Below are 26,435 nucleotides of genomic sequence, written 5' to 3' on the forward strand. Positions count from 1 at the left end.
TGCGGCAGCAGCTCCCAGGTTCCCGGGCAGGCGGCGCCATGGGGCCCGGGCCCGCGCTCCTCCTCTTCCTGAGTCTGGGCCCGGGCCTGGGCCTGGGCCTGGGCCTGGGCCTGGATCGCGGCCTCCTCCCGCAGCCGCCGGCCCCTCGCAGGGCCCGGGCTGCCGTCCTCGTCTCCTGGGCGCCCGGCGCGCCCGCGTCCGGACCCCGCAGCTCGGATGTCGCCTCGGCCCGCCGCCCCCCGCCTGCCGCCCGGACCGGGGGCCCGGCGCAGGGAGACGCGGCCGCGCCGCGCGGCTGGAGGGGCGGCCCGGGCGTCGGGGAGCCGGCCGGCAGCGCCCGCCTCCAACTGCGGCCCCGCGCGGCCCCTGGCGGCGGCGTGGTCCTGCGCGGCGGCGGCCGCCTCTGCCTGCCCCGCGGCCCCGCGCGCCCGTTCTGCGTCCTGCTGCGCGTCGTGCTGCGCGCCCGCCTGGCCGCCGCGCCCACGCCCGTGGACCTGCGGCTGTCCGCGCGCCACGGCCGCCTGTCCCTGCTGTGGCGCACCCCGCTGCAGCGCGCGCTCGGGCGCCCGGAGTGGACCTTCCGGCTCGTGCGGGTCCCGCCCGCCAACCTGCGGCGCCCCCGCCGCGCCGCCTCCGACCTGCCCGCGGATGGCCCTCGCCCCTACGCGGGCTTCGTGGCCCAAACCAAGTGTCCCACGGACGGGCCCACGCCTGTGGTTTTGGAAGCTGTCAACTCGGACGGTCCTCAAGCCATCGAGTCTTCGGTGTCCTGCCAAGTATCCGATGAGGCGACCTGTGAGGTGACCATGGTAAAGATCAATAGGAACAAAGATGGTGTTCCCGTGGTGTTGACCAGGAAGATGGAGGATACCTTCAATGCAACATTTAACCACGAATGTCCGCACTCCACGTTAATTGTTCCACAGTGGCAAGTCTTTTCCGTGCCCTCCGTAAATGATGTGCCAAAGTGGTATAGACCTTTGGATGTACCAACCATCAAATCAGGGCATATTCCAACTATTTTACATATTCCCCCAAATTCTCTATCTTGGGGGGTGTATGTGTTTAGATTCACAGTCAACATCTACACTAAACGAAATTGGCCTCGGGTCTCAAAGTCGGATTTCATCTACGTCACCATCGTTAGAGGTGACCTAAAGGCAGTTATTCCTGGGGGTCCCAACATAACAGTTAATTTCACAAGTAGGCTGGTTCTGGATGGAACGAATTCCTCGGATCCAGAGTCAGACAACCCTTCAGAGGGACTCCTTTTCTCCTGGTACTGTACCACAGATCCAAAAAACTACCAGGGAGCTAAGATTACAGTGATGAGCAACAGCGTCTGTCACCCGAAGCAAACTGATCTGAGCTGGAGATGGGCCCCTGGCCCTGTCCTAACACTTTCACCAGGAATACTTAAAGGTGGAGGTGTGTATTTTTTCAGAATGGTGATCCGGAAGGGAGGTAGGACAGCATATATTGATAAAATGGTACACGTGCTCAAAGGACCACCCCCCGCAGCAAACATTTCCTGTATTGAAAATTGTGGTGCCGTTTTGGTCATTTCAGACAGATTTTCTTTGTTTCTAAATTGCACAAACTGTTCAGCGAGGCAGGATGTCTATAAATGGTCGATTCTGTCCTCTTCAGGTGATGAGATAACATTTGATTGGGTGAAACACACCACAACAGGGAGGAATGGTGCTTCTTTGTCTATAAAAGCTTTTGCTTTTAAGGATTTTCCTGAAGCTGAGTTTTGGATGTCTGTGCATCTAGCAACTTGGAGTGGGGAGACCTTGGACTTGAGGCACCCCTTGATTATTAACTATGTCCCTCAAAGCGGAGAGTGCACCATTAATCCAGATAAGGGAGTTGCATTTTTTACCAGGTTTGTCATCCGGTGTAATAATTTTAAGGACAAGAACATCCCTCTTACATACAAAATGGTAGTCTCTGATTTGTATGGTTTTGGTCAGATCAGTTCTGTAAAAGAGAACCCCTTGGGGGCCATCCTGTATTTGGGGAGTGAGTCCACATCGCCCCCTTCCTTTCTCCCTGTCGGCGTGTTGGCCAGTCGTTACGCCGTGAAGATCCACGTTCAGGTGTATGACGCTCTAGGCACTTTTTCTCAGGTGACTTTGTACGCGACTGTACATGCTCCAACGGACAAAATCTCAGGGAAGGATGTGCTCGATCGCTTATTCAACTTCACCATGGGACCAAATTCATCGCTCTCTACTTTGCTTGACAACCAGGAATTTCTACCTGCAGGTTATTTAATATATATAGCAGCTTCTGTTTTGAATAACATGAAACCTGAATTAACTTTGCACGCTGAGAGAACCAGACTCCGGGAATACCTTGTCAACCAGACTTTCGTTCTTCCCAACAGCACTCTGGTGGAAGTCAGCCAGGTAGTCATGAGTGTTACTAAATTAACCCAGACGACCTCTGGATTCACTCGAATGGCTCAGAAACTCGCCACAGTGAGGATCTGGCAAGCAAATCGAGCCCTCCAACAGTCTCGACAGAAAGATCCACAGTTTTACTCTGAACAAATAGAAATCGTGAGCACTGGGATATTAACAACTTTGTCTAATATCTTTAAACTGACCGTTAGCTACGAAGTGGTTGATGAGCCTTTCTACGAGTTGGAATTACTAGCAGACACAATACTGGAGGGTAAAGTGCCAGGGAATGAGACCACTGCAATGACATCCTCCAGCTTTAACGTGTACGTCAGGAAAGCTGAAAAGTGGGACGTGACTGACGTCTTCAGCAATGAGAAAAGCAGTCGAAATTATTTTCGTCTGACGCTAAACGTGAGCAGTGTTCCAAGTTTGCCCCCAAATGCCCCGATTTCCACCATGTTTTGTGAATTTGCAGATGATCCCTTTCCTTGGATGAATGATCAGGAAAGCTGTTCTGCAGAGGTGGTTGGATTCAGAATGACAGGAAGCACACCTAACGGCGATGTGATCGAGATCCTGCCTGATGTAGCCGAAGTGTACATCGCCAGAAAAAACTTGAGCTTTGCGGCTTTTAATCTCACAGTGGGACCCGAGAATGAGCCCGAGGGAGCTGAGGAGTCTTTCTCAATGACGACAGGGGAGTTTAGGTTTGAGGTGGACAGCAGTGTAGTGAAGGAGTTGCTGGTCCACATTGTGACCGAAGTGACCGTGTTGTTCACGGTTTTGGTATACGCCGGCAGTGAAATGACCCCCACTGCTCTGGTCGCCACCTTCCTCGTGCCCCATGACATCCCTCCCATGGCCAACCAGAGTGACCTGTTTGACTCGGCCTGTACAGTTAGGGAGGCCCGCGTGGTTTGCCTTCCAGCATCCCTGCTGCAAGTCATAGCTCAGCGAAGTGGCTCGTCTGAGTGCACCTTGATCATAGTTCTGCAGGCACCCCATTTTGTCAAGAAAGCCAGTGAAAAGCTGGTGAGAATAGCTCTTTTCAGCGCTCACTGCCTAGACATGTATGGGATCCAGAGCGATTGGAGAGAAGATACCTGTGTTCTCGGAGAGAAGACCACCTGGCGTAGAGTGCACTGTATCTGCGCAAACACGAGGAGGGCCCGGCGGCAGCTGGACCTAATAAAACAAGCCAGCACCCACCTGCAAACCCATTTTCTGACGGCCAAGGTGATTGTGGTCCCTAATCCTGTAGATCTACGGTTGGAGGTCATCAAGAACGTTACCCAAAACCCTGTGACGCTCTTCACCGTACTTTTCATTATGCTCACGTACATAATCCTAGCTTTCTGGGCCTTGCTGAGAGATGACGTGGATCAGTATCTTCGGCTACATGTGGTAATTCTACTTGATAACGATCCTTATGATAAGGTGTGTTACCTCGTCACTATTTTTACAGGAAGCCGTGGTGGGGCTGGGACCAGGGCCGATGTCTTCATCCAACTTAGGGGGACAGACGGTGCCAGTGATGTGCATTGTCTGAGCCATCCTTATTTTAAAACCCTCTACCGGGGAAGCATCTACACTTTTCTCCTAACGACGAAAAGTGACTTGGGGGACATCCATTCCATTCGTGTGTGGCACAACAATGAGGGCAAAGCCCCCAGTTGGTATTTAAGCAGAATCAAAGTGGAAAATCTGTTCAGCAGACGCATCTGGCTGTTTTTATGCCGGGAATGGCTTTCTATTGACACTTCTTTGGACAGAACGTTTCATGTTACGGACCCAGACAAGCCTATAAACAGAAGGGACTTTTTCCTGACAGAATCGAGTTACAAGATGGGGAGAGATCACACGTGGTTTTCTATTTTCTCCAGCGTTAATTCTAGTTCATTCACTAGGCTTCAGAGACTGTCCTGCTGTTTGGCAATGCTGATGGCCTCCCTTCTGTGTAATATTATGTTCTTTAATCTCGACAGACCAGAAGAAACAGAGTCAGAAGAGGGGAGGTACATCAGGTTAATGATGATAGGACTGGAAAGTGTCTTATTTACACTCCCTCTGCAACTATTGATCACTTTTCTGTTCACCTACTCCCAGAGGGAGCCTCGTGTAACTCTAGAAAAGGTATCTCCCCGGAAGGATTCCTTGGAGCTAGAAAATATATACTGGGAAGAATTTCTGAAAAAGTGGCATGCTCATGAAACTGTGCATGCACCCACCAAGGAGCCTTCGAATCTTCCATCTGGGAAAGGTCCTAGACTTCAAAAGACAGCCAAGGTGCTCTCTGCGACTCCGCGCCAGCGAAAGAAAGGAGAGAGCAAGGTCTCACGCACCCAGGGAAAAAATATAAATGCCAGTAAAGCAAAGACAAATAACAATCAAGATGTTGCTTCTGGAGAGCTGCCTTCCCAAACGGGTCCTGTAGAACTCAAGGAGAAGAGCAGTATCACTCTGTCCTCATGTTGCATTTATATAGCGTGGTTCTTGGTTTTCGCCATTTCCATTATATCTTCGTTCTTCATCATATTTTACGGGCTGACCTATGGCTATGAAAAGTCAATGGAATGGCTCATTGCATCGTTTTGTTCATTCTGTCTGTCCATTTTTCTGGTGCAGACATGTAAAATTATACTCCTGTCATGCTTCAGAACAAGTAGGCCCAAGTTTTGTAAAAACCTTCCATGGGCAAGCGGGTACCAGTATACCGAGATCGAGCTGCGAAGCAAGTTGAGCCCAGAAGAAATGCAAGAGCGACACGAGCTGATCGTGCAGCTCCGAAGATCGAGGATGTACCAGCCCCTCACCGAAGATGAAATCCTAATATTCAAAAGAAAGAAGACAATCAAGAGAAGGGCTTTGCTGTTCCTGTGTTACATTCTGACCCACTTCATCTTTCTAGCCCTCCTGTTGAGCCTCGTCGCCCTCCTGCGCCACACGGACAGCTTTTACTATAATCAGTTTATTCGCAGTCAGTTCTCTGTGGATCTCGGCTCGGTGACCAAGCTGGCGGACATCTACAGGTGGCTGAACAGCGTGCTGGTGCCTCTGCTCCACAATGACCCGAATCCAACGTTTCTTCCCGACAGCTCCTCTAAAATCCTGGGTCTTCCCCTGCTGAGGCAGGTGAGGGCAAAACCTGGCGATAAAGCCTGCCTGCCTGCCAACAACTTTGCGCAAACCGGCATGGAAGGAGAAGTCCATTGTCATCCCAACTATGGCACTGACCCGGAAGACACGAGAAACTACTCTAGCCTTTGGACCAAACTTGCGAAGAGGTCCGAGGACAAGCATGCCAACGGGTTTACTTACAAGCCTCCGGAGAAGACATGGGGCTATTTCTCCCACGGACTCTTACACACCTACGGGTCAGGAGGCTATGCATTCTATTTTTTCCCAGAACAGCAGCAGTTTAATTCCACCGTGAGGCTCAGGGAACTCCAGAGCAGCGGCTGGCTTGACGAGAAGACGTGGGCCGTGATTCTGGAGCTGACCACCTTCAATCCAGACGTCAGTCTGTTCTGTAGCGTTTCTGTCATTTTCGAGGCGTCTCAGTTGGGAGTTGTGAACACGAGTATATCCGTGCACTCCTTCTCGGTTGCTGATTTCGACAGGGAAACTTCAGCGGAAGTCTACTTGTATGTGGCCATTCTCATTTTTGTTTTAGCCTACATCGTCGATGAGGGCTATATCATCACGCAAGAAAGGGCCTCCTACGTGAGAAGTGTGTATAATCTGCTCAACTTTGCTTTAAAATGCATATTTACCGTGCTGATTGTGCTCTTCTTCAGGAGGCACTTCTTGGCCACGGGCATAATTCGGTTTTACCTGTCGAACCCTGCAGATTTCATTCCCTTTCACGCAGTTTCTCAAGTAGATCACGTCATGAGGATCATTTTGGGTTTCCTGTTATTTCTGACCATTTTGAAGACGCTCAGGTATTCCAGATTCTTTTATGATGTGCGCCTGGCTCAGAGGGCCATTCAGGCCGCCCTTCCCGGCATCTGCCACATGGCGCTGGTGGTGTCCGTGTACTTCTTTGTGTACGTGGCCTTCGGCTACCTGGTGTTCGGTCAACACGAGTGGAACTATAGTAACCTGATTCACGCCACGCAGACGATATTCTCCTATTGCGTTTCAGCCTTTCAGAACACCGAGTTCTCCAACAACAGGGTTCTGGGGGTCCTATTCCTCTCATCGTTCATGCTGGTGATGATCTGCATATTGATCAACTTATTTCAGGCAGTGATTTTGTCTGCCTATGAGGAAATGAAGCAGCCCGTGTATGAGGAACCATCAGAGGAAGCGGAAGCAGTGACCTATCTGTGTCGCAAGCTAAGAGCTATGTTTAGGTTTCTGACCTTCCAACCCAGGGACAAAGATGAACCAGAGTTCTTTGTCAACATGCTGTATGGGCAGCCGGAGAAGAACAGCCGCCGGTATCTGGGGCTGAAGACCAGAAACGTCAATGGGAAGAAGATGGTTTATCTTGTTGTGTGATCAGTGACAGGGTCAAGAACCATAGGCAAGAGTCCCCCCAGGTGCTCATTCTATGGGTATAAGGAATGTTCAATGGCTCAGTAGTGCTCTCTACCCGTGTCCTGGAACACGCACACCCCACATTCGGAGGTATCTCCACCTTTGGCCTCTACTCTTGAGTGTTGGGGTAAAGGGCAGGTCTGCAGAATGGAACCCAGGGCTGATTTCCCTCTAGAGGGAACTTAGTGTCTTTGGAGCACACAGCAGTTTAGAGACCCAGATTTGGTGGAGAGAGAGCTAAAGAGCCCCCACTCCACCTCTCCAGGGCAGAGCATTCTCCTGCTGTGACTGTGTCCCTGGGGCTGGGAGCCAGGAGCCTGTGGCTCCCTCAGTCCCTCTGGGAGTTCCCTTTGCAGACCAGGGCTGGGGCACACCCCTAGCCGCCCCCTCCCCAGCCCCAGACCCCACAATCCAGCTGGGCCAGGGCTTGTAGGGACAGTGGTGAGTTTGGGATCTGTCCTCCTGCTTTTGAATTCAGGGATGGGACCTGAGGGTCAGAAGTCTGAGCTTCCCATCTACTCCTTTGGGCTACTGCCAGTTAAAGTTAAATGTGAAATTTAATAACATTTTCCGGCCATTAGACATGAATTTTGTTCAACAACAAAAAGGTGTGTGTGTGTGTGTGTGTGTGTGTGTGTGTGTGTGTGTGTGTATGTTTTAGGGGGGGAGTGGATTCACACTGAAAGATAGTGAATGTTCTATATGTTGACTGTAACAATATGTCCATCCAGGGCTTGGGCTTTGGGTTATTCACAGCATGGTGGATTATTTGTAATAATAAAGAAAATGTGGTTTATTGTTAAAGAGCCATATGGGCTCATAACTCTTATAGTTCTGCTCAGAAGCATGTTCATTTACGTAGATGCCACTTTAAGCTTTATCAGAATTAAATGTGAGATTTCTCCTGCGAGACCTGCTGTTATTTCTGGGCGAGGGGCATATATACAGACGGCGATGTGGAAGGCTCCAGCCTTCCACATCGAGAGCCAGTGAAGGGGGACAATGCAATCAGGTGGGTGACAAAGTTGTCCCAAGGCCTTGCTACTCACTCGGTGCCCCTGTGGTCCTGACTGTGCTGAAATGGCTTACACGCACACACACGGGAGTTCCGTGCCGCTCACCCAATAGCGTCTGAAGGTCCGATTTGGATTTTCTTTTTTTTTTCTTTTTTAAAATTTTATTGATTTATTTGAAAAAGAGATAGAGAGGAGGGCAGAGGGCCAAGCCAACTCTCCGCTGAGCAGGGAGCAGGGAGCAGGAAGCGGGACTGGATTGCAGGATCCTGAGTTCATGACCTGAGGGGAACATAGAAGCTCACTGATTGAGCCACCCAGGCGTCCCTCTCTTTTTACCTGTAAATATGTGGTTTCTTTTGGGAAAAATATTTTCTTTTCTTTTATTTATTTCTTTTTAAAGATTTTTATTTATTCATTTGCGGGAGAGACAGAGAGAGAAGAAGCAGGGGGAAAGGCAGAGGGAGAGGGAGAAGCAGACTCCCCGCTTAACAAGGAGCCCGATGTGGGACTCGATCCCAGGACCCCGGGATCATGACCTGAGTCGAAGGCAGACGCTTAACCATCGAGCCACCCAGGCACCCGTTGGGAAAAATATTTTAAAAAATATTTGAGATATTGTTAATCCTTTTGGATTTTTTCTTATATTTTCTTATATTATCAACTGTGGACAGCTCAAATTCAAAATTAACTCTATTTTCTGACAACACCATGTTTGCTCTTTGAAGATTTCCCTTAGCTCTTCTAGTCCATCTCCTAACTTGTCTATCCTGTCGAACAGCTTTAACACTATTCAAGAGCCAAGGTCATATATCTGGGTGGTTATAGGTCATATATGAAATGCTTCATCCAGATGGCCCAGTTTTGGCCAGACCCAGAAGAAAAAGTCAAAACAGTATATAATCCTGGCACGGATCCAAAGGATGCCTTTGCTGGAAGCACCCAGAGGTCCTAGCCGCTAGGAAGAAAGTCAGAGCACTTGTTCAACTCCCTGGAGTCCAGGTCCAGGAGTAGTTGCTATTGCCAGGATTACTAAAATGCCTTGTATATTCCTTCTTTCTCAGTTTCCCAAAGGAAAAAGGCCCAGGCCCCAGGCCTGCTGGCTTCAGGGGCAGCACAGTGCTTGGCTTACGTAGGTGCAGAGGGGCCTGGAGAGGGGCAAGGTGGGGAGGCAAGAGGGAAGAGCAGGTCTGAGACAGGGGACCCGGCACCCCGCGGGCCAGAGGGCTCTCTGGAAGCTGGAGCAGGGCAGGCTCGGGGCAGGACGGTGGGGCTCAGATCCCAAAGGGCGTCGCAGGCCACGTTGCGAGCAGCACAGCGACGTGTCCGGAGTGCACAGCGCTTTATAAAGGCCTCGGGGAAGGACAGGGCTCCTTTGGAACCCATCTTGTCTGCTGCCTAGGTTGGACATAGCCACTCCGGCCTGCGTCGCTGGCCCAGGCCCAAAGGATTCATGTCCCAAAAGGGTGACGGGGGGAGACAGGGAGTCAGCAAGCTAGGACCAGGGCGCCCCAGCTTCCTCATCTTGAGCTGCTCTGACCCAGCAGGCCACGCTGCTCCTTTCTTGAATCCCCTCTTCCCCTGGCTTCCAGGACAGCACACCCTCCTGGTTTCCCTCCTGCCACCACCACTTCTCCAACTCTCTGTCCGCCTCACCTCTAAATACTGGAGGGGACCAGAGTCTGTCTCCTTCTCCACCTGTGCCTCCTCCCTACATGCCTCCGATGACCCCAATCTGAGTTTTCAGCCCTGACCCTTCTTGTTGTCTTGGTCAGCTCAGACTGCTAAAACAAAATGCCATAGATCCGGGTGGAGTAGGGGTGGTGTCTGGCCGGCAAGCATTTATTTCTCACAGCTCTGGAGCCCAAAGTCCAGGGTCAGGGCGCCAGCACGATCCGGTTTTCGGTAAGGGCCATCTCCCTTGTTTGCAGATGCCTGCCTTCTTCTGTCCTTACACGGCCTGTCCTTGGTGTGTGGGGCACTCAGAGAGAAGGAGAGAGAGAGTGGAGAAGAAATAAAATCCTATTAAATGTTGCCTGCGAAAGACCACTTTAAACATAAAGACATAAATAAGTTGAAAAGAAGTGAATGAAGACAAAAGATATGCCATAGAGACAGTGAGCATAAGAAGGCTAGTATGGCTATTTTATTTCCCAGTTTTATTGAGATACAATCAACATATCATCCAGCATTGGAATATCAGGTAAAATAGACTTCACAACAAAGATCATTACTAGAGATAAACAGAGACATTTCATCATGAGAAAAGGACCAGTTCATGTGGACATAACCACAAATGTGTATCCATCTAACAGAGCCTCAAAATACATGAAGCTAAAATGGACAGAATTAAAGGGGAAAAGAGACAATTTCCCAGTCACCATAGGAGAGATTAACAGCCTCTCTCAGCAGTGACAGAAAAACTAGAGAAAAATCCGGAAAAGACACGGAAGAAGGGACGGGTGGGTACCAACTATCTTGATGGAGTCGACATTTGTAGGACGACCCACCCAACGACGATAGGATACCCGTAGTCTTCAAGTGCACGACTTGTACTGTGCACGACATGTGTTGTGCAGGACAATGCACAATACAAGGCAGACCACACTGCTGTGTGAGCTTTCAAACAGTCTCAATCAATGTAAAGAGTTCAAAATCATATCGAATGTATTCTCTGATCGCGACAGACTTAAGTTCGAAATCACTGTACCCGGTAAGATTTCACACAAACTCCAAATACCTGGAAATTAAACAACGCATTTCAATGGATGGGTCAAAACCCAAACAGGGGAAAGTAGAACTATTTTTAATTGAATAACAACACTACCACAAATATGCAGGAGGCAGTTAAGCAGTGTTGGGTGGGACGTTTACAGCATTAAATGCTTCAATGAGAAACGAAGAAAGATCTAAAAGCAAGGACTCGGGGTTTCAACCTAAGAAAGTAGGAAAAGCAAAGCAAAGAACGAAACCCAGAGTCAGACGTCCCTGGACTCTCAGGGAGCTCACAGTCCCTCTGGTTTTTGCCCAGGGGGGGGATTCCAGCTAAGGGGCCTTTGCAGGCTCTTGGGAACCTGGGCCGCCTTAATTCCATTAGCAGTCCTGGTCGGGGGCTACAAGGGCGTGGGACCCCGGAAGCCCACCCCATTCGCCGCATCAGGGTCGTGACCCCGCGGCCCGCGCCCTCCCCCCGCTTCCGCGCCCCCCCCGCGGCGGTTGGCTGGACCCCCGCGGCCTGCGGCAGCAGCTCCCAGGTTCCCGGGCAGGCGGCGCCATGGGGCCCGGGCCCGCGCTCCTCCTCTTCCTGAGTCTGGGCCCGGGCCTGGGCCTGGGCCCGGGCCTGGGCCTGGATCGCGGCCTCCTCCCGCAGCCGCCGGCCCCTCGCAGGGCCCGGGCTGCCGTCCTCGTCTCCTGGGCGCCCGGCGCGCCCGCGTCCGGACCCCGCAGCTCGGATCTCGCCTCGGCCCGCCGCCCCCCGCCTGCCGCCCGGACCGGGGGCCCGGCGCAGGGAGACGCGGCCGCGCCGCGCGGCTGGAGGGGCGGCCCGGGCGTCAGGGAGCCGGCCGGCAGCGCCCGCCTCCAACTGCGGCCCCGCGCGGCCCCTGGCGGCGGCGTGGTCCTGCGCGGCGGCGGCCGCCTCTGCCTGCCCCGCGGCCCCGCGCGCCCGTTCTGCGTCCTGCTGCGCGTCGTGCTGCGCGCCCGCCTGGCCGCCGCGCCCACGCCCGTGAACCTGCGGCTGTCCGCGCGCCACGGCCGCCTGTCCCTGCTCTGGCGCACCCCGCTGCAGCGCGCGCTCGGGCGCCCGGAGTGGACCTTCCGGCTCGTGCGGGTCCCGCCCGCCAACCTGCGGCGCCCCCGCCGCGCCGCCTCCGACCTGCCCGCGGATGGCCCTCGCCCCTACGCGGGCTTCGTGGCCCAAACCAAGTGTCCCACGGACGGGCCCACGCCTGTGGTTTTGGAAGCTGTCAACTCGGACGGTCCTCAAGCCATCGAGTCTTCGGTGTCCTGCCAGGTATCCGAAGATGTGCCCTGTGTCTTAAACACGGTAAAGATCAATAGGAACAAAGATGGTGTTCCCGTGGTGTTGACCAGGAAGATGGAGGATACCTTCAATGCAAGCTTTTCGTTTAACTGCGAGAACGCATCCTTAGTTGTTCCACAGTGGCAAGTCTTTTCCGTGCCCTCCATAAATGCTGTGCCGGACTGGAATGCACCTTTGGATAGACCAAATGTCCATTTAGGGGAAACTCCAGCAATTGTGTATATCCCCCCAAATTCTTTATCTTGGGGCGTGTATGTGTTCAGATTTACAGTCAAAATCTTCAAAGGAAAAAAAAAGACACTTAAGGCACGAGGCTCAGATGTCATCTACGTCACCATCGTTAGAAGTGACCTAAAGGCAGTTATTCCTGGGGGTCCCAACATAACAGTTAATTTCACAGGTAGGCTGGTTCTGGATGGAACGAATTCCTCGGATCCAGAGTCAGACAACCCTTCAGAGGGACTCCTTTTCTCCTGGTACTGTACCACAGATCCAAAAAACTACCAGGGAGCTAAGATTACAGTGATGAGCAACAGCGTCTGTCACCCGAAGCAAACTGATCTGAGCTGGAGATGGGCCCCTGGCCCTGTCCTAACACTTTCACCAGGAATACTTAAAGGTGGAGGTGTGTATTTTTTCAGAATGGTGATCCGGAAGGGAGGTAGGACAGCATATATTGATAAAATGGTGCACGTGCTCAAAGGACCACCCCCCGCAGCAAACATTTACTGTATTGAAAATTGTGGTGCCGTTTTGGTCATTTCAGACAGATTTTCTTTGTTTCTAAATTGCACAAACTGTTCAGCGAGGCAGGATGTCTATAAATGGTCGATTCTGTCCTCTTCAGGTGATGAGATAACATTTGATTGGGTGAAACACACCACAACAGGGAGGAATGGTGCTTCTTTGTCTATAAAAGCTTTTGCTTTTAAGGATTTTCCTGAAGCTGAGTTTTGGATGTCTGTGCATCTAGCAACTTGGAGTGGGGAGACCTTGGACTTGAGGCACCCCTTGATTATTAACTATGTCCCTCAAAGCGGAGAGTGCACCATTAATCCAGATAAGGGAGTTGCATTTTTTACCAGGTTTGTCATCCGGTGTAATAATTTTAAGGACAAGAACATCCCTCTTACATACAAAATGGTAGTCTCTGATTTGTATGGTTTTGGTCAGATCAGTTCTGTAAAAGAGAACGCCTTGGGGGCCATCCTGTATTTGGGGAGTGAGTCCACATCGCCCCCTTCCTTTCTCCCTGTCGGCGTGTTGGCCAATCGTTACGCCGTGAAGATCCACGTTCAGGTGTATGACGCTCTAGGCGCTTTTTCTCAGTTGACTTTGCACGCGACTGTACATGCTCCAACGGACAAAATCTCAGGGAAGGATGTGCTCGATCGCTTATTCAACTTCACCATGGGACCAAATTCATCGCTCTCTACTTTGCTTGACAACCAGGAATTTCTACCTGCAGGTTATTTAATATATATAGCAGCTTCTGTTCTGAATATCATGAAACCTGAATTAACTTTGCACGCTGAGAGAACCAGACTCCGGGAATACCTTGTCAACCAGACTTTCGTTCTTCCCAACAGCACTCTGGTGGAAGTCAGCCAGGTAGTCATGAGTGTTACTAAATTAACCCAGACGACCTCTGGATTCACTCGAATGGCTCAGAAACTCGCCACAGTGAGGATCTGGCAAGCAAATCGAGCCCTCCAACAGTCTCGACAGAAAGATCCACAGTTTTACTCTGAACAAATAGAAATCGTGAGCACTGGGATATTAACAACTTTGTCTAATATCTTTAAACTGACCGTTAGCTACGAAGTGGTTGATGAGCCTTTCTACGAGTTGGAATTACTAGCAGACACAATACTGGAGGGTAAAGTGCCAGGGAATGAGACCACTGCAATGACATCCTCCAGCTTTAACGTGTACGTCAGGAAAGCTGAAAAGTGGGACGTGACTGACGTCTTCAGCAATGAGAAAAGCAGTCGAAATTATTTTCGTCTGACGCTAAACGTGAGCAGTGTTCCAAGTTTGCCCCCAAATGCCCCGATTTCCACCATGTTTTGTGAATTTGCAGATGATCCCTTTCCTTGGATGAATGATCAGGAAAGCTGTTCTGCAGAGGTGGTTGGATTCAGAATGACAGGAAGCACACCTAACGGCGATGTGATCGAGATCCTGCCTGATGTAGCCGAAGTGTACATCGCCAGAAAAAACTTGAGCTTTGCGGCTTTTAATCTCACAGTGGGACCCGAGAATGAGCCCGAGGGAGCTGAGGAGTCTTTCTCAATGACGACAGGGGAGTTTAGGTTTGAGGTGGACAGCAGTGTAGTGAAGGAGTTGCTGGTCCACATTGTGACCGAAGTGACCGTGTTGTTCACGGTTTTGGTATACGCCGGCAGTGAAATGACCCCCACTGCTCTGGTCGCCACCTTCCTCGTGCCCCATGACATCCCTCCCATGGCCAACCAGAGTGACCTGTTTGACTCGGCCTGTACAGTTAGGGAGGCCCGCGTGGTTTGCCTTCCAGCATCCCTGCTGCAAGTCATAGCTCAGCGAAGTGGCTCGTCTGAGTGCACCTTGATCATAGTTCTGCAGGCACCCCGTTTTGTCAAGAAAGCCAGTGAAAAGCTGGTGAGAATAGCTCTTTTCAGTGCTCACTGCCTAGACATGTATGGGATCCAGAGCGATTGGAGAGAAGATACCTGTGTTCTCGGAGAGAAGACCACCTGGCGTAGAGTGCACTGTATCTGCGCAAACACGAGGAGGGCCCGGCGGCAGCTGGACCTAATAAAACAAGCCAGCACCCACCTGCAAACCCATTTTCTGACGGCCAAGGTGATTGTGGTCCCTAATCCTGTAGATCTACGGTTGGAGGTCATCAAGAACGTTACCCAAAACCCTGTGACGCTCTTCACCGTACTTTTCATTATGCTCACGTACATAATCCTAGCTTTCTGGGCCTTGCTGAGAGATGACGTGGATCAGTATCTTCGGCTACATGTGGTAATTCTACTTGATAACGATCCTTATGATAAGGTGTGTTACCTCGTCACTATTTTTACAGGAAGCCGTGGTGGGGCTGGGACCAGGGCCGATGTCTTCATCCAACTTAGGGGGACAGACGGTGCCAGTGATGTGCATTGTCTGAGCCATCCTTATTTTAAAACCCTCTACCGGGGAAGCATCTACACTTTTCTCCTAACGGCGAAAAGTGTCTTGGGGGACATCCATTCCATTCGTGTGTGGCACAACAATGAGGGCAAAGCCCCCAGTTGGTATTTAAGCAGAATCAAAGTGGAAAATCTGTTCAGCAGACGCATCTGGCTGTTTTTATGCCGGAAATGGCTTTCTGTTGGCACCTCTTTGGACAGAACATTTCATGTTACGGACCCAGACAAGCCTATAAACAGAATGGACTATTTCCTGATAGATTCGACTTACAAGCTGGGGAGAAATCACATGTGGTTCTCTATTTTCTCCGGTGTCATTGGTAGGCCCTTCAATAGGCTTCAGAGACTGTCCTGCTGTTTGGCAATGCTGATGGCCTCCCTTCTGTGTAATATTATGTTCCTTAATCTCGACAGACCAGACGAAACAGAGTCAGAAGAGAGAAGGTACATCAGGTCAATGATGATAGGACTGGAAAGTGTCTTAATTACAATCCCTGTGCAATTATTGATCACTTTTCTGTTCACCTACTCCCAGAAGGAACCTCGTGTGACTCTAGAAAAGGTATCTCCCCAGAAGCATTCCTTGGTGCCAGAAAATGGACACTGGGAGGAATATGTTGAAAAGTGGCATGCTCGTGAAACTGTGCATGCATCCACCAAGACGGCTTCGAAGCTTCCATCTGTGAAAAGCACTAGACTTCACAAGGCTTCTGCCAAGATACCCTCCATGGCACAGCCTATGCGGAAGAAAGGAGAGCGCAAGCTCTCACACACCCAGGGAAAAAATATAAATGCCAGTAACACAAACACAAATAACAATCAAGATGTTGCTTCTAGAGAGCCACCTTCCCAAGTGGCTCCTGTAGAACTCAAGAAGAGCAGGATCATTTTGCCTTCATGTTGCATTTATATAGCGTGGTTCTTGGTTTTCGTCACGTCCAGTATATCTTCATTCTTCATCGTATTTTACGGGCTGACCTATGGTTATGAAAAGTCACTAGAATGGCTCTTTGCTTCATTTTGTTCGTTCTGTCTGTCCATTTTTCTGGTGCAGCCATCTAAAATTATACTCCTGTCAGGCCTCAGAACAAGTAGGCCCAAATATTGTAAAAACCTTTCATGGGCAGGCAGGTACTGCTATACCGAGATCGAGCTGCGAAGCAAGTTGAGCCCAGAAGAAATGCAAGAGCGACACGAGCAGATCCTGCAGCTCCGAAGATCGAGGATGTACCAGCCCCTCACCGAAGATGAAATCCTAATATTCAAAAGAAAGACGACAATCAAGAGAAGGGCTTTGCTGTTCCTGTGTTACATTCTGACCCACTTCATCTTTCTAGCCCTCCTGTTGAGCCTCGTCGCCCTCCTGCGCCACACGGACAGCTTTTACTATAATCAGTTTATTCGCAGTCAGTTCTCTGTGGATCTCGGCTCGGTGACCAAGCTGGCGGACATCTACAGGTGGCTGAACAGCGTGCTGGTGCCTCTGCTCCACAATGACCCGAATCCAACGTTTCTTCCCGACAGCTCCTCTAAAATCCTGGGTCTTCCCCTGCTGAGGCAGGTGAGGGCAAAACCTGGCGATAAAGCCTGCCTGCCTGCCAACAACTTTGCGCAAACCGGCATGGAAGGAGAAGTCCATTGTCATCCCAACTATGGCACTGACCCGGAAGACACGAGAAACTACTCTAGCCTTTGGACCAAACTTGCGAAGAGGTCCGAGGACAAGCATGCCAACGGGTTTACTTACAAGCCTCCGGAGAAGACATGGGGCTATTTCTCCCACGGACTCTTACACACCTACGGGTCAGGAGGCTATGCATTCTATTTTTCCCAGAACAGCAGCAGTTTAATTCCACCGTGAGGCTCAGGGAACTCCAGAGCAGCGGCTGGCTTGACGAGAAGACGTGGGCCGTGATTCTGGAGCTGACCACCTTCAATCCAGACGTCAGTCTGTTCTGTAGCGTTTCTGTCATTTCGAGGCGTCTCAGTTGGGGAGTTGTGACACGAGTATATCCGTGCACTCCTTCTCGGTTGCTGATTTCGACAGGGAAACTTCAGCGGAAGTCTACTTGTATGTGGCCATTCTCATTTTTGTTTTAGCCTACATCGTCGATGAGGGCTATATCATCACGCAAGAAAGGGCCTCCTACGTGAGAAGTGTGTATAATCTGCTCAACTTGCTTTAAAATGCATATTTACCGTGCTGATTGTGCTCTTCTTCAGGAGGCACTTCTTGGCCACGGGCATAATTCGGTTTTACCTGTCGAACCCTGCAGATTTCATTCCCTTTCACGCAGTTTCTCAAGTAGATCACGTCATGAGGATCATTTTGGGTTTCCTGTTATTTCTGACCATTTTGAAGACGCTCAGGTATTCCAGATTCTTTTATGATGTGCGCCTGGCTCAGAGGGCCATTCAGGCCGCCCTTCCCGGCATCTGCCACATGGCGCTGGTGGTGTCCGTGTACTTCTTTGTGTACGTGGCCTTCGGCTACCTGGTGTTCGGTCAACACGAGTGGAACTATAGTAACCTGATTCACGCCACGCAGACGATATTCTCCTATTGCGTTTCAGCCTTTCAGAACACCGAGTTCTCCAACAACAGGGTTCTGGGGGTCCTATTCCTCTCATCGTTCATGCTGGTGATGATCTGCATATTGATCAACTTATTTCAGGCAGTGATTTGTCTGCCTATGAGGAAATGAAGCAGCCCGTGTATGAGGAACCATCAGAGGAAGCGGAAGCAGTGACCTATCTGTGTCGCAAGCTAAGAGCTATGTTTAGGTTTCTGACCTTCCAACCCAGGGACAAAGATGAACCAGAGTTCTTTGTCAACATGCTGTATGGGCAGCCGGAGAAGAACAGCCGCCGGTATCTGGGGCTGAAGACTAGAAACATCAATGGGAAGAAGATGGTTTATCTTGTTGTGTGATCAGTGACAGGGTCAAGAACCATAGGCAAGAGTCCCCCCAGATGCTCATTCTGTGGTTACAAGGAATGTTCAATGGCTCAGTAGTGCTCTCTACCCGTGTCCTGGAACACGCACACCCCACATTCGGAGGTATCTCCACCTTTGGCCTCTACTCTTGAGTGTTGGGTTAAAGGGAGGTCTGCAGCATGGGAACCCAGGGCTGATTTCCCTCTAGAGGGAACTTAGTGTCTTTGAAGCCCACAGCAGTTTAGAGTGTTAGAGACCCAGATTTGGTGGAGAGAGAGCTAAAGAGCCCCCACTCCACCTCTGCAGGGCAGAGCATTCTCCTGTTGGGACTGTGTCCCTGGGGCTGGGAGCCAGGAGCCTATGACTCCCTCAGTCCCTCTGGGAGTTCCCTTTGCAGACCAGGGCTGGGGCACACCCCTAGCCGCCCCCTCCCCAGCCCCAGACCCCACAATCCAGCTGGGCCAGGGTTGTAGGGACCTTGTGGTGAGTTTGGGATCTGTCCTCCTGCTTTTGAATTCAGGGATGGGACCTGAGGGTCAGAAGTCTGAGCTTCCCATCTACTCCTTTGGGCTACTGCCAGTTAAAGTTAAATGTGAAATTTAATAACATTTTCCGGCCATTAGACATGAATTTTGTTCAACAACCAAAAGGTGTGTGTGTGTGTTTATGTTTGGGGGGGAGTGGGTTCACACTGAAAGATAGTGAATGTTCTATATATTGACTGTAACAATATGTCCATCCAGGACTTGGGCTTTGGGTTATTCACAGCATGGTAGATTATTTGTAATAATAAAGAAAATGTGGTTTATTGTTAAAGAGCAGTATGAGCTCGTAACTCTTATAGTTCTGCTCAGAAGCATGTTCATTTACGTAGATGCCACTTTAAGCTTTATCAGAATTAAATGTGAGATTTCTCCTGCGAGACTTGCTGTGATTTCTGGGCGAGGGGCATATATACAGACGGCTCCTGCCTTCCACATCGAGAGCCAGTGAAGGGGGACAACGCAATCCGGTGGGTGACAAAGTTGTCCCAAGGCCTTGCTACTCACTCAGTGCCCCTGTGGTCCTGACTGTGCTGAAATGGCTTACACGCACACACACGGGAGTTCCGTGCCGCTCACCCAATAGCGTCTGAAGGTCCGATTTGGATTTTCTTTTTTAAAATTTTATTGATTTATTTGAAAAAGAGATAGAGAGGAGGGCAGAGGTCGAAGCCAACTCTCCGCTGAGCAGGGAGCAGGGAGCGGGAAGCGGGACTGGATCGCAGGATCCTGGGTTCATGACCTGAGGGGAATGTAGAAGCTCACTGATTGAGCCACCCAGGCGTCCCTCTCTTTTTACCTGTAAATATGTGGTTTCTTTTGGGAAAAATATTTTAAAAAATATTTGAGATATTGTTAATCCTTTTGGATTTTTTTCTTATATTTTCTTATATTATCAACTGTGGACAGCTGAAATTCAAAATTAACTCTATTTTCTGACAACACCATGTTTGCTCTTTGAAGATTTCCCTTAGCTCTTCTAGTCCATCTCCTAACTTGTCTATCCTGTCGAACAGCTTTAACACTATTCAGGAGCCAAGGTCATGTATCTGGGTGGTTATAGGTCATATATGAAATGCTTCATCCAGATGGCCCAGTTTTGGCCAGACCCAGAAGAAAAAGTCAAAACAGTATATAATCCTGGCACGGATCCAAAGGATGCCTTTGCTGGAAGCACCCAGAGGTCCTAGCCGCTAGGAAGAAAGTCAGAGCACTTGTTCAACTCCCTGGAGTCCAGGTCCAGGAGTAGTTGCTATTGCCAGGATTACTAAAATGCCTTGTATATTCCTTCTTTCTCAGTTTCCCAAAGGAAAAAGGCCCAGGCCCCAGGCCTGCTGGCTTCAGGGGCAGCACAGTGCTTGGCTTACGTAGGTGCAGAGGGGCCTGGAGAGGGGCAAGGTGGGGAGGCAAGAGGGAAGAGCAGGTCTGAGACAGGGGACCCGGCACCCCGCGGGCCAGAGGGCTCTCTGGAAGCTGGAGCAGGGCAGGCTCGGGGCAGGACGGTGGGGCTCAGATCCCAAAGGGCGTCGCAGGCCACGTTGCGAGCAGCACAGCGACGTGTCCGGAGTGCACAGCGCTTTATAAAGGCCTCGGGGAAGGACAGGGCTCCTTTGGAACCCATCTTGTCTGCCGCCTAGGTCGGACACAGCCGCTCCTGCGTGCGTCGCTGGCCCAGGCCAGGGGACTCGCGTTGCAGGTGGGGCGGGGGGGAGCGGGGCTTTGGGTGGAGGGTGTCAGCGACTCAGGACCGTGACGCTCCAGCCCAGGCGCGCTGAGAGCGAGGCGATGCGGGACGGCGCCACAGCCGCCTGGACTCTGCGAAGCCCGGTGGAAAACCAAGAAATCAACGGCGAGGTTTGGAGTAGCCATTACAGAAGGCCCAGCGGGACTGCTCTGCCCGAGGAAGGCCCGCTCTTCCCCTTCCGCTGCCGGGCCCCAAAGGCGGAAGTGCACCGTGCAGTCTTGCCCAGGGCTTCCGGTGTGGGGCCAGGGCCGGTCCGGGACCTTGGCGGGTCCGCGCACGCGCCGCGGTTCGTCGCTGCAGGGAGGCGGGCCCGCGCACGCGCTCCGGTTTGTTGTTGTCGGGAGGCGGGGTCGCGCACGCGCCGCGGGCTGCGGGCCGTGAGGAGGCGAGTGGCGCACCCTGGCGGCGTGGCGGTTCCCTGCTGCCCGCGGCTTTGGCGGCAGGGGCCTGAGGGGCTGGAGCGGCGAAGTCGGGGCGGGGGCGGGGGCGTGGGGGGCAGGCCCGCAGGTGCGCGGCCCCCCAGGGAACTGAGGCCATCCGGCGTAGGGGCGCGGGTAGAACAGCGGCGGAAGAAGCCTGTCGGGCGCGCGTCCGTCGGCTGTCACCCGGGACCGGAGCGCAAGGGGAGGGAGAAGGAAGCCCAGCCGGAGTCTGCGGCCGGCACCGGCAGGCCAGCGTGGGGGTCGCGCGGGCTCGCGGCCGGAACCCCCGCAGCTCGGGGAAGAGGGCCCGAGAGCTGTCTGAAGTGGTGCCGGTCGGGAATTGTTCGGAGTCAGTGGAAGGCGCCAGACCACAGGTCCAGGGCTTTGGTTAAGGAAGGCCAGGCCGGTGACAGAAAAAGGGAAACCTGTGGTTGGGTAGGTAGGTGGGTAGGTGGGTAGGTAGGTGGGTGGGTGGGTGGGTGGGTGGGTACAGTAGATCCTCCGACTCCTGAGAGCCCCACGTAAGGGAGAACCGTGGAGGCAGCCGGCGGGACGCTCCGGAAGTGGCGCCTGGGGAACGCAGCGGGGGCCACGCCGGGCGGCGCGCGGCCAGGCAGCGTGTGCGATGGGGCCTTGGAGACGTGCGTGGTTCTTGGTGCTGAAGGTGCCGTGCCGCGTCTCTTGAGCTTTGCAGATGGAGGGGGCGGCAGAGCGCCGTCCCCTGGGTGTGTTTACGTGCCAGCTCTGTGCCCTGACAGCGCCATACAGCTATGTGGGACAGAAGCCCCCTGACACCCACGCTGTCATGTGAGTACCCCGCACTTTTTGGGCTCCTGGCCCAAGAGGCCGCTGGCTGAGCTGCTTGGCTCGTGCCAAGCCTGAGTCTGACATGGGGCCTGGGCGTCGTCTTTTAGGCCCATCCCTCCCCAGGCTCTGGACGCTGCAGGAGTGACCTGCGGAGGCACAGGGCAAGGCTCAAGGGCCTTCTGGCTCCTCCAGGACCTCCAAGCCCCTTCCTCCCCACTCAACCCAGAGACCAACACCTGCTCCAGCTATGAGGCAGAAGCCCTGTGGCTGTGGCTGGAGCAGCTCAACATCTGGAAATAAAAGGCCCCGTGGCAGCCTCCTCATTTGGGGCTGCGCCTTGTTGCCGTTCCTCCTGGTTCCTGTGGATGTACTTTCTTAGTGGGAAGCCTGCCTGCCCTCTTGCGCTGAGGGAAGTGGGTCCTAAGGACCAACTGCTCATGAATCTGCCCAGAACCGACCTTGAGTAGAGCCAGTGGGTTCTGGAGCTTGACTCTTGACCTTTAACTTGTCCTCCGTTGAATGCCATATCGTGGGGAACCTGACCAGTACATTGCTCACCCAGCATGTTACTCACATGGGATATAGGTGGCAGGGGCCAAGGCTTTCTCGTGGTTGGGTTCCTCTGCTGACCAGGAACACCATCATCACGGACCCCTGTTGGTCTCCTTTGATGTGCAGGGTGAGGCCAGCACCTTACGCAGGGTGTAAGGCGCCCTGGTTCTCCCTGCATGGTGGGAGCACGGCTTGGGAGTGGGTGTCACCGTGCTAGGACTGTAGGGAAGGGCTTGGAGAGCGTGGACGAACCTTGTGCTCCCTGCCCCCATCCCAGCGGGGCAGGTGGTGGTCTGGGGCCTTGCATCGCAGCAGTTGGGGAGGAGTGGTTCTCCCCACCACGCTGTTAGAGCTGAGAGCAGCTCTGATTTCAGTTCCAGCCTCTCCCCGATTGCTTGCCTTTCTGTTACTACTCGGTGGCACAAGGAGGACCAGCCCCTCCTCCCATGAACCCACCCAGGTGTGCGGGGGGCCCGGGGGAGGTCCTTTCCATGCAGCTTCCGAGCTTCCGTTAGTAGAAGTTCAGGCCGTTCTGACCTCTGGTGTCACTTACTGTGCTGCAGCCTCCTGGAGGAGAGTTACGTCATGAAGGATCCGTTCACCTCACACAAGGACAGATTCCTGGTCCTCGGCTCAAAGTGCAGTTTATGCAGCCGGCTGGTGTGCGTGGGCCCGGTGGGTAAGCTGCGTGGGCTGGGGCCGCCTCCCCGCCCTCTCTCCCTCCCTCCCTGTGGCTGGGACCCCACACATGATCGTGGGAAAGGTGACCTGTGAGCCTTCCCCGAGGATGGCATGAGCGTCAGCCTCTCTTTGTGGCAGTGATCCTAGGAGCCCTCTCAGTCACATGGTGGGGGGCCCGGGGATTCTTGGAGGCCAGCTGGTCCACCTCATTATGGATGGGTGGGCCAGCCAACAGAGGTGAGCAGACAGGCAGAGGGGCGAGCTGGGGTCAGTTAGAGGGTCTCAGTGTTGGCTGCGGAGTGGGTGCTGACAGTTCTCCCCCTCCCAGCCATGCCGATGGCCATTGTGCTTCTCTCCATGGGACGGTGACCTTCTTCCTGTTGTTCTTGGAGGGACCTTCCGGAGGAAGGAACTGTGCTTTCTTGAGCATTAGCTGTGGGTCAGGCCCTGTGCTCGGGGCCTGTTTTCCCAGTGTAGTTTCCTTCAATCCTGCCCCAAGCCTCGCTGTGCAAAGCAGTATTGCCCCCATCTGATAGGTGAGGACACAGGGTTGAGGAGGCTGAGCGGGTCCAGGCCACCAGGTTAGTGAGCCTCTTGTTGGACAGCCCAGGGGTGAGTGGAGGTGGGGCTGCGTGGCTGAAGCGCGGCCCCTGTAACCCGAGCCCTGCAGCAGGACAGTGGTCCCTGGGCATTCTGCTCGGGGGCAGAGTACAGGCCAGAGTGCTGCATCACAGACTGGGTTTAAACGTCAGCCTCTGTCCCTGAACGGTCAGGGTGATGAGATTTGACGGGGTGTGACGAAGCCTTAGCAAGGCAGAGGCCTGCGTGTTCGAGGACATGGGACGGCTGGTGAGGACTCAGCAGGAGAGAAGCAGTTGGGAAATGAAGACTGGAAAGGGGGGTTGGGCACGGGGGAGGGGAGAAGCCTTAAATGCCACACGTACACATTTGGGCTGCACTTGGTGAGCAGGGGAGAGGGTGCTCCATATGGTATCCGAGAGCTCCAGTGTTCTTGGAGGAAGTGCTCGGTTGGTGGCGAGTCCCCTCTCTCACACGGGAACAGATCCCTTCCGACAGCTGCAGGAAGGACAGCCTTGTCTTAGCTGAGGCACACTCTGAGCTGCTGGAACAGAGACCCCCTAAATACAGTGGCCTGATCACGACAGTCTTCACTTACTTTTTGTATGTGTAAAGAGTCCAGAGCAGGTGGTGCCACTGCCATTCTCAAAACACAGCATCCCCTGGGTCCGCAGTAGCTGCCTCAGCTCCCACCACCATACCTACGCTCCTGTCCGCCGGAAGAGACAGGGAGCACATGCCTGTTCCTTCAAAGGGCACAACCAGGAGGCGGCACAGAGCTGCCGGTGACACAGACCCAGTCCTGTGGCCACACCCAGTTGCAGCAGGGGCTGGGAAAGTAGTCTTTGGACAGGCCCCTGGGCAGCGAGTCTCAGGAGTTGAGTGGCAAAGGATGGGCACAGGGGAGAATGGCCGCGGTTGGACAGATCTGACCTCCCACGCAGACCGGCCACTCACCAGTGGCCTTTTTGGTCTGTGGGGCTGTGCCCAGCACCGGTGGTCACCAAGCCCCTGTCACACTGCTGTGATAACCAGCAGGGGGAGGGATCTAGAATCTCTGACAGTTGAGGTGTGGGCCCGGCTCTAGCTTTTCATTGTTTCCATGTCCCCCGTGATGGAACATGGCAGTCCCCGGAGTCTTTCCACGCCATCCGGGCTCTCTCACCCGGGTTGACCCAGGCCTGCATTGCCTTGTTCTCTCTGACACCTTCGCCAATCTTACTGGGTGATTCCCACATGCTCAGAATCCCCCGATACCCCACTGCCTGCAGGGGCTGACACGGGTCTCTTGCCTACCTGCTCTCTCCTCCCTGGCGGCCCTCCATTGTGTCTTTTTCTCTTAGGTGATGACCGCATTCTTGGAGGTGGCTGGCCAGCCCTGGGCCCTGCTCTCCCTCGTGCTGTTCTGGCCCTGGCCAGCCCCTGCCAACACGACCCCCCAGCTGCCCCTGCCTAGCACCCTCCCCTCCCCACTGCCGCCCTGTACGGGGTGAAGGACTGGCCTCTGGGAGAAGCTGCACCCCCCGCTCTGCGGTACTTAGCCCCCATCTTTCCCCCATTCTCTTTCAGGAATGCAGTTTATTCTACTCCAAGAGGTTTTGCCTCCCCTGTGTCCAGGAAAACATGGATGCCTTCCCTCAGGAAATCCGGCAAGACTTGGAGAAAAGGAAAGCTCCATCAAAGAGGCCAGCCAGCCAGCCTGGCTCTCGGACATGAGTGCGGCCAGGCGCCAGGTTGGCATCAGCACCTAGCACAGAGCTTCTGGGCTGGCAGAGCGCCTGCAGCCTGGGTCAGGGATGGGGCTGAGCTGGGACCTGTCGTGCCCTGCCTTGTTCCGGGGCAGGTGGGAGCCGCGTGTGCAGCTGGAACGGGCTGGGGCCCAGCCTGCAGCAGGAAGGTGATCGGGAGTCAGGCAGAGAAAGCACTCAAAAGGCAGACCTCGGACCAGATATCCTGCAGACGTAACCCTGTCCAGAGCCTCCTTGATGCTGAGACTGCAGGGCAGGAACTGAGAAATGGCTCAGAACTGGCACAAAGGGAAGCTGAGGCTGGGCCTGCGGGCCCTTTTGCTCTACTCCTGGACCTGGGGCTGTAGGCCTTCCTGCAGGGTCATCCCCTGGCTCCTGCTTACACACGGCCAGACGTGGAAGGCTCTTTGTGCCCTTTGCACGATTCATCGGGTCCAGGAATTGCCTCCAGGTGACATGCTACTCTGCCTGGCCCTGAGGACACAGGAGTGAAGGGACAAAGCCCACTGTCCTGGTCTAGTGTGAGGAGGCCCTCTGGTCACGCTGGGGGGTCATGCTGTCCGTGCTTATGCGGAGGCAGGACGGACGGCTGGGGTGGGGACTCCTGTCTTCCCCGTCCTAGGGAGTGAGTGCTCATGTGGTGAAGATGTCACCTGTTGGGACGGTTCACAGGGAGGTGACCTGTGGGAAGGTGCCTGAGGTGTGTGGGGAGCTGCAGGCGTGATTGGGGGGCCTGGGGGCAGTGGAATTTTACTTCACATCCTTGTGCTTGGAAAATGTTTTAAATCTTGACCATGTGTTAGATCCATAATTAAATACCCAAAGAACCAGTTAATTTTTTGAAAAGTAATCCTTCCTGGAAACATTTGCGAGGCAGATGTTCTCCTTGGCATCCTGGATCCGGCTTGGGTTGGGGGCTGGGGTGTTGCCACGTGCAGCCTCTTCCATCCTATCCGGCCTGCGGACTCCAGCTCTGGCCGCTATAGGCCTGGTCCCATTCCAAGGTAGAGCAGTGCCCTTCCCATGCCTTCCCTCTCCTCACGCAGGGGCTCACAGCTTGAGGTGCTGTCTTGCCCCTCTCCACGGGGGACCCCGCACCAGCCCTGCAGGCTACTGTAGGCGGCCCTGGGGCACTCCTCCCCCATGGACACCCCTCCCGCGGGCTCCCCTGCCCCCGTGGCCCCCACCTTCGCCGTGGGGGACACACTGAACGGCTCGTTGGCCTCTGTCTGC

General features: G+C 53.4%; 3 protein-coding genes across 3 annotated transcripts; all 3 read left to right on the forward strand.

Annotated features, from left to right (window-relative positions):
- Window positions 1-38: 38 nt before the first annotated feature.
- LOC118357328 (polycystic kidney disease and receptor for egg jelly-related protein-like) lies at window positions 39-7,859 on the forward strand. The gene has a single exon (XM_035729156.1). The coding sequence runs from the start codon at window positions 39-41 to the stop codon at window positions 6,915-6,917; it is 6,879 nt and encodes a 2,292-aa protein (XP_035585049.1). The 3' UTR covers window positions 6,918-7,859.
- Window positions 7,860-11,243: 3,384 nt separating this feature from the next.
- LOC113922671 (polycystic kidney disease and receptor for egg jelly-related protein) lies at window positions 11,244-19,042 on the forward strand. Its single transcript, XM_027594849.2, is given in 5 exon segments — window positions 11,244-17,013; window positions 17,016-17,159; window positions 17,162-17,365; window positions 17,368-17,868; window positions 17,871-19,042. Coding segments are annotated over 5 exon segments (6,870 nt in total). The 3' UTR covers window positions 18,122-19,042.
- Window positions 19,043-21,314: 2,272 nt separating this feature from the next.
- Window positions 21,315-26,037, forward strand: CDPF1 (cysteine rich DPF motif domain containing 1). The gene is made up of 3 exons (XM_027591610.2): window positions 21,315-21,642; window positions 22,758-22,869; window positions 25,024-26,037. The coding sequence occupies exons 1-3, from the start codon at window positions 21,530-21,532 to the stop codon at window positions 25,168-25,170; spliced, it is 372 nt and encodes a 123-aa protein (XP_027447411.1). The 5' UTR covers window positions 21,315-21,529; the 3' UTR covers window positions 25,171-26,037.
- The last annotated feature ends 398 nt before the right edge of the window (window positions 26,038-26,435 follow it).

This window comes from Zalophus californianus, chromosome 9, assembly GCF_009762305.2.
Source record: "Zalophus californianus isolate mZalCal1 chromosome 9, mZalCal1.pri.v2, whole genome shotgun sequence".
Classification (NCBI taxonomy): Eukaryota; Metazoa; Chordata; class Mammalia; order Carnivora; family Otariidae; genus Zalophus; species Zalophus californianus.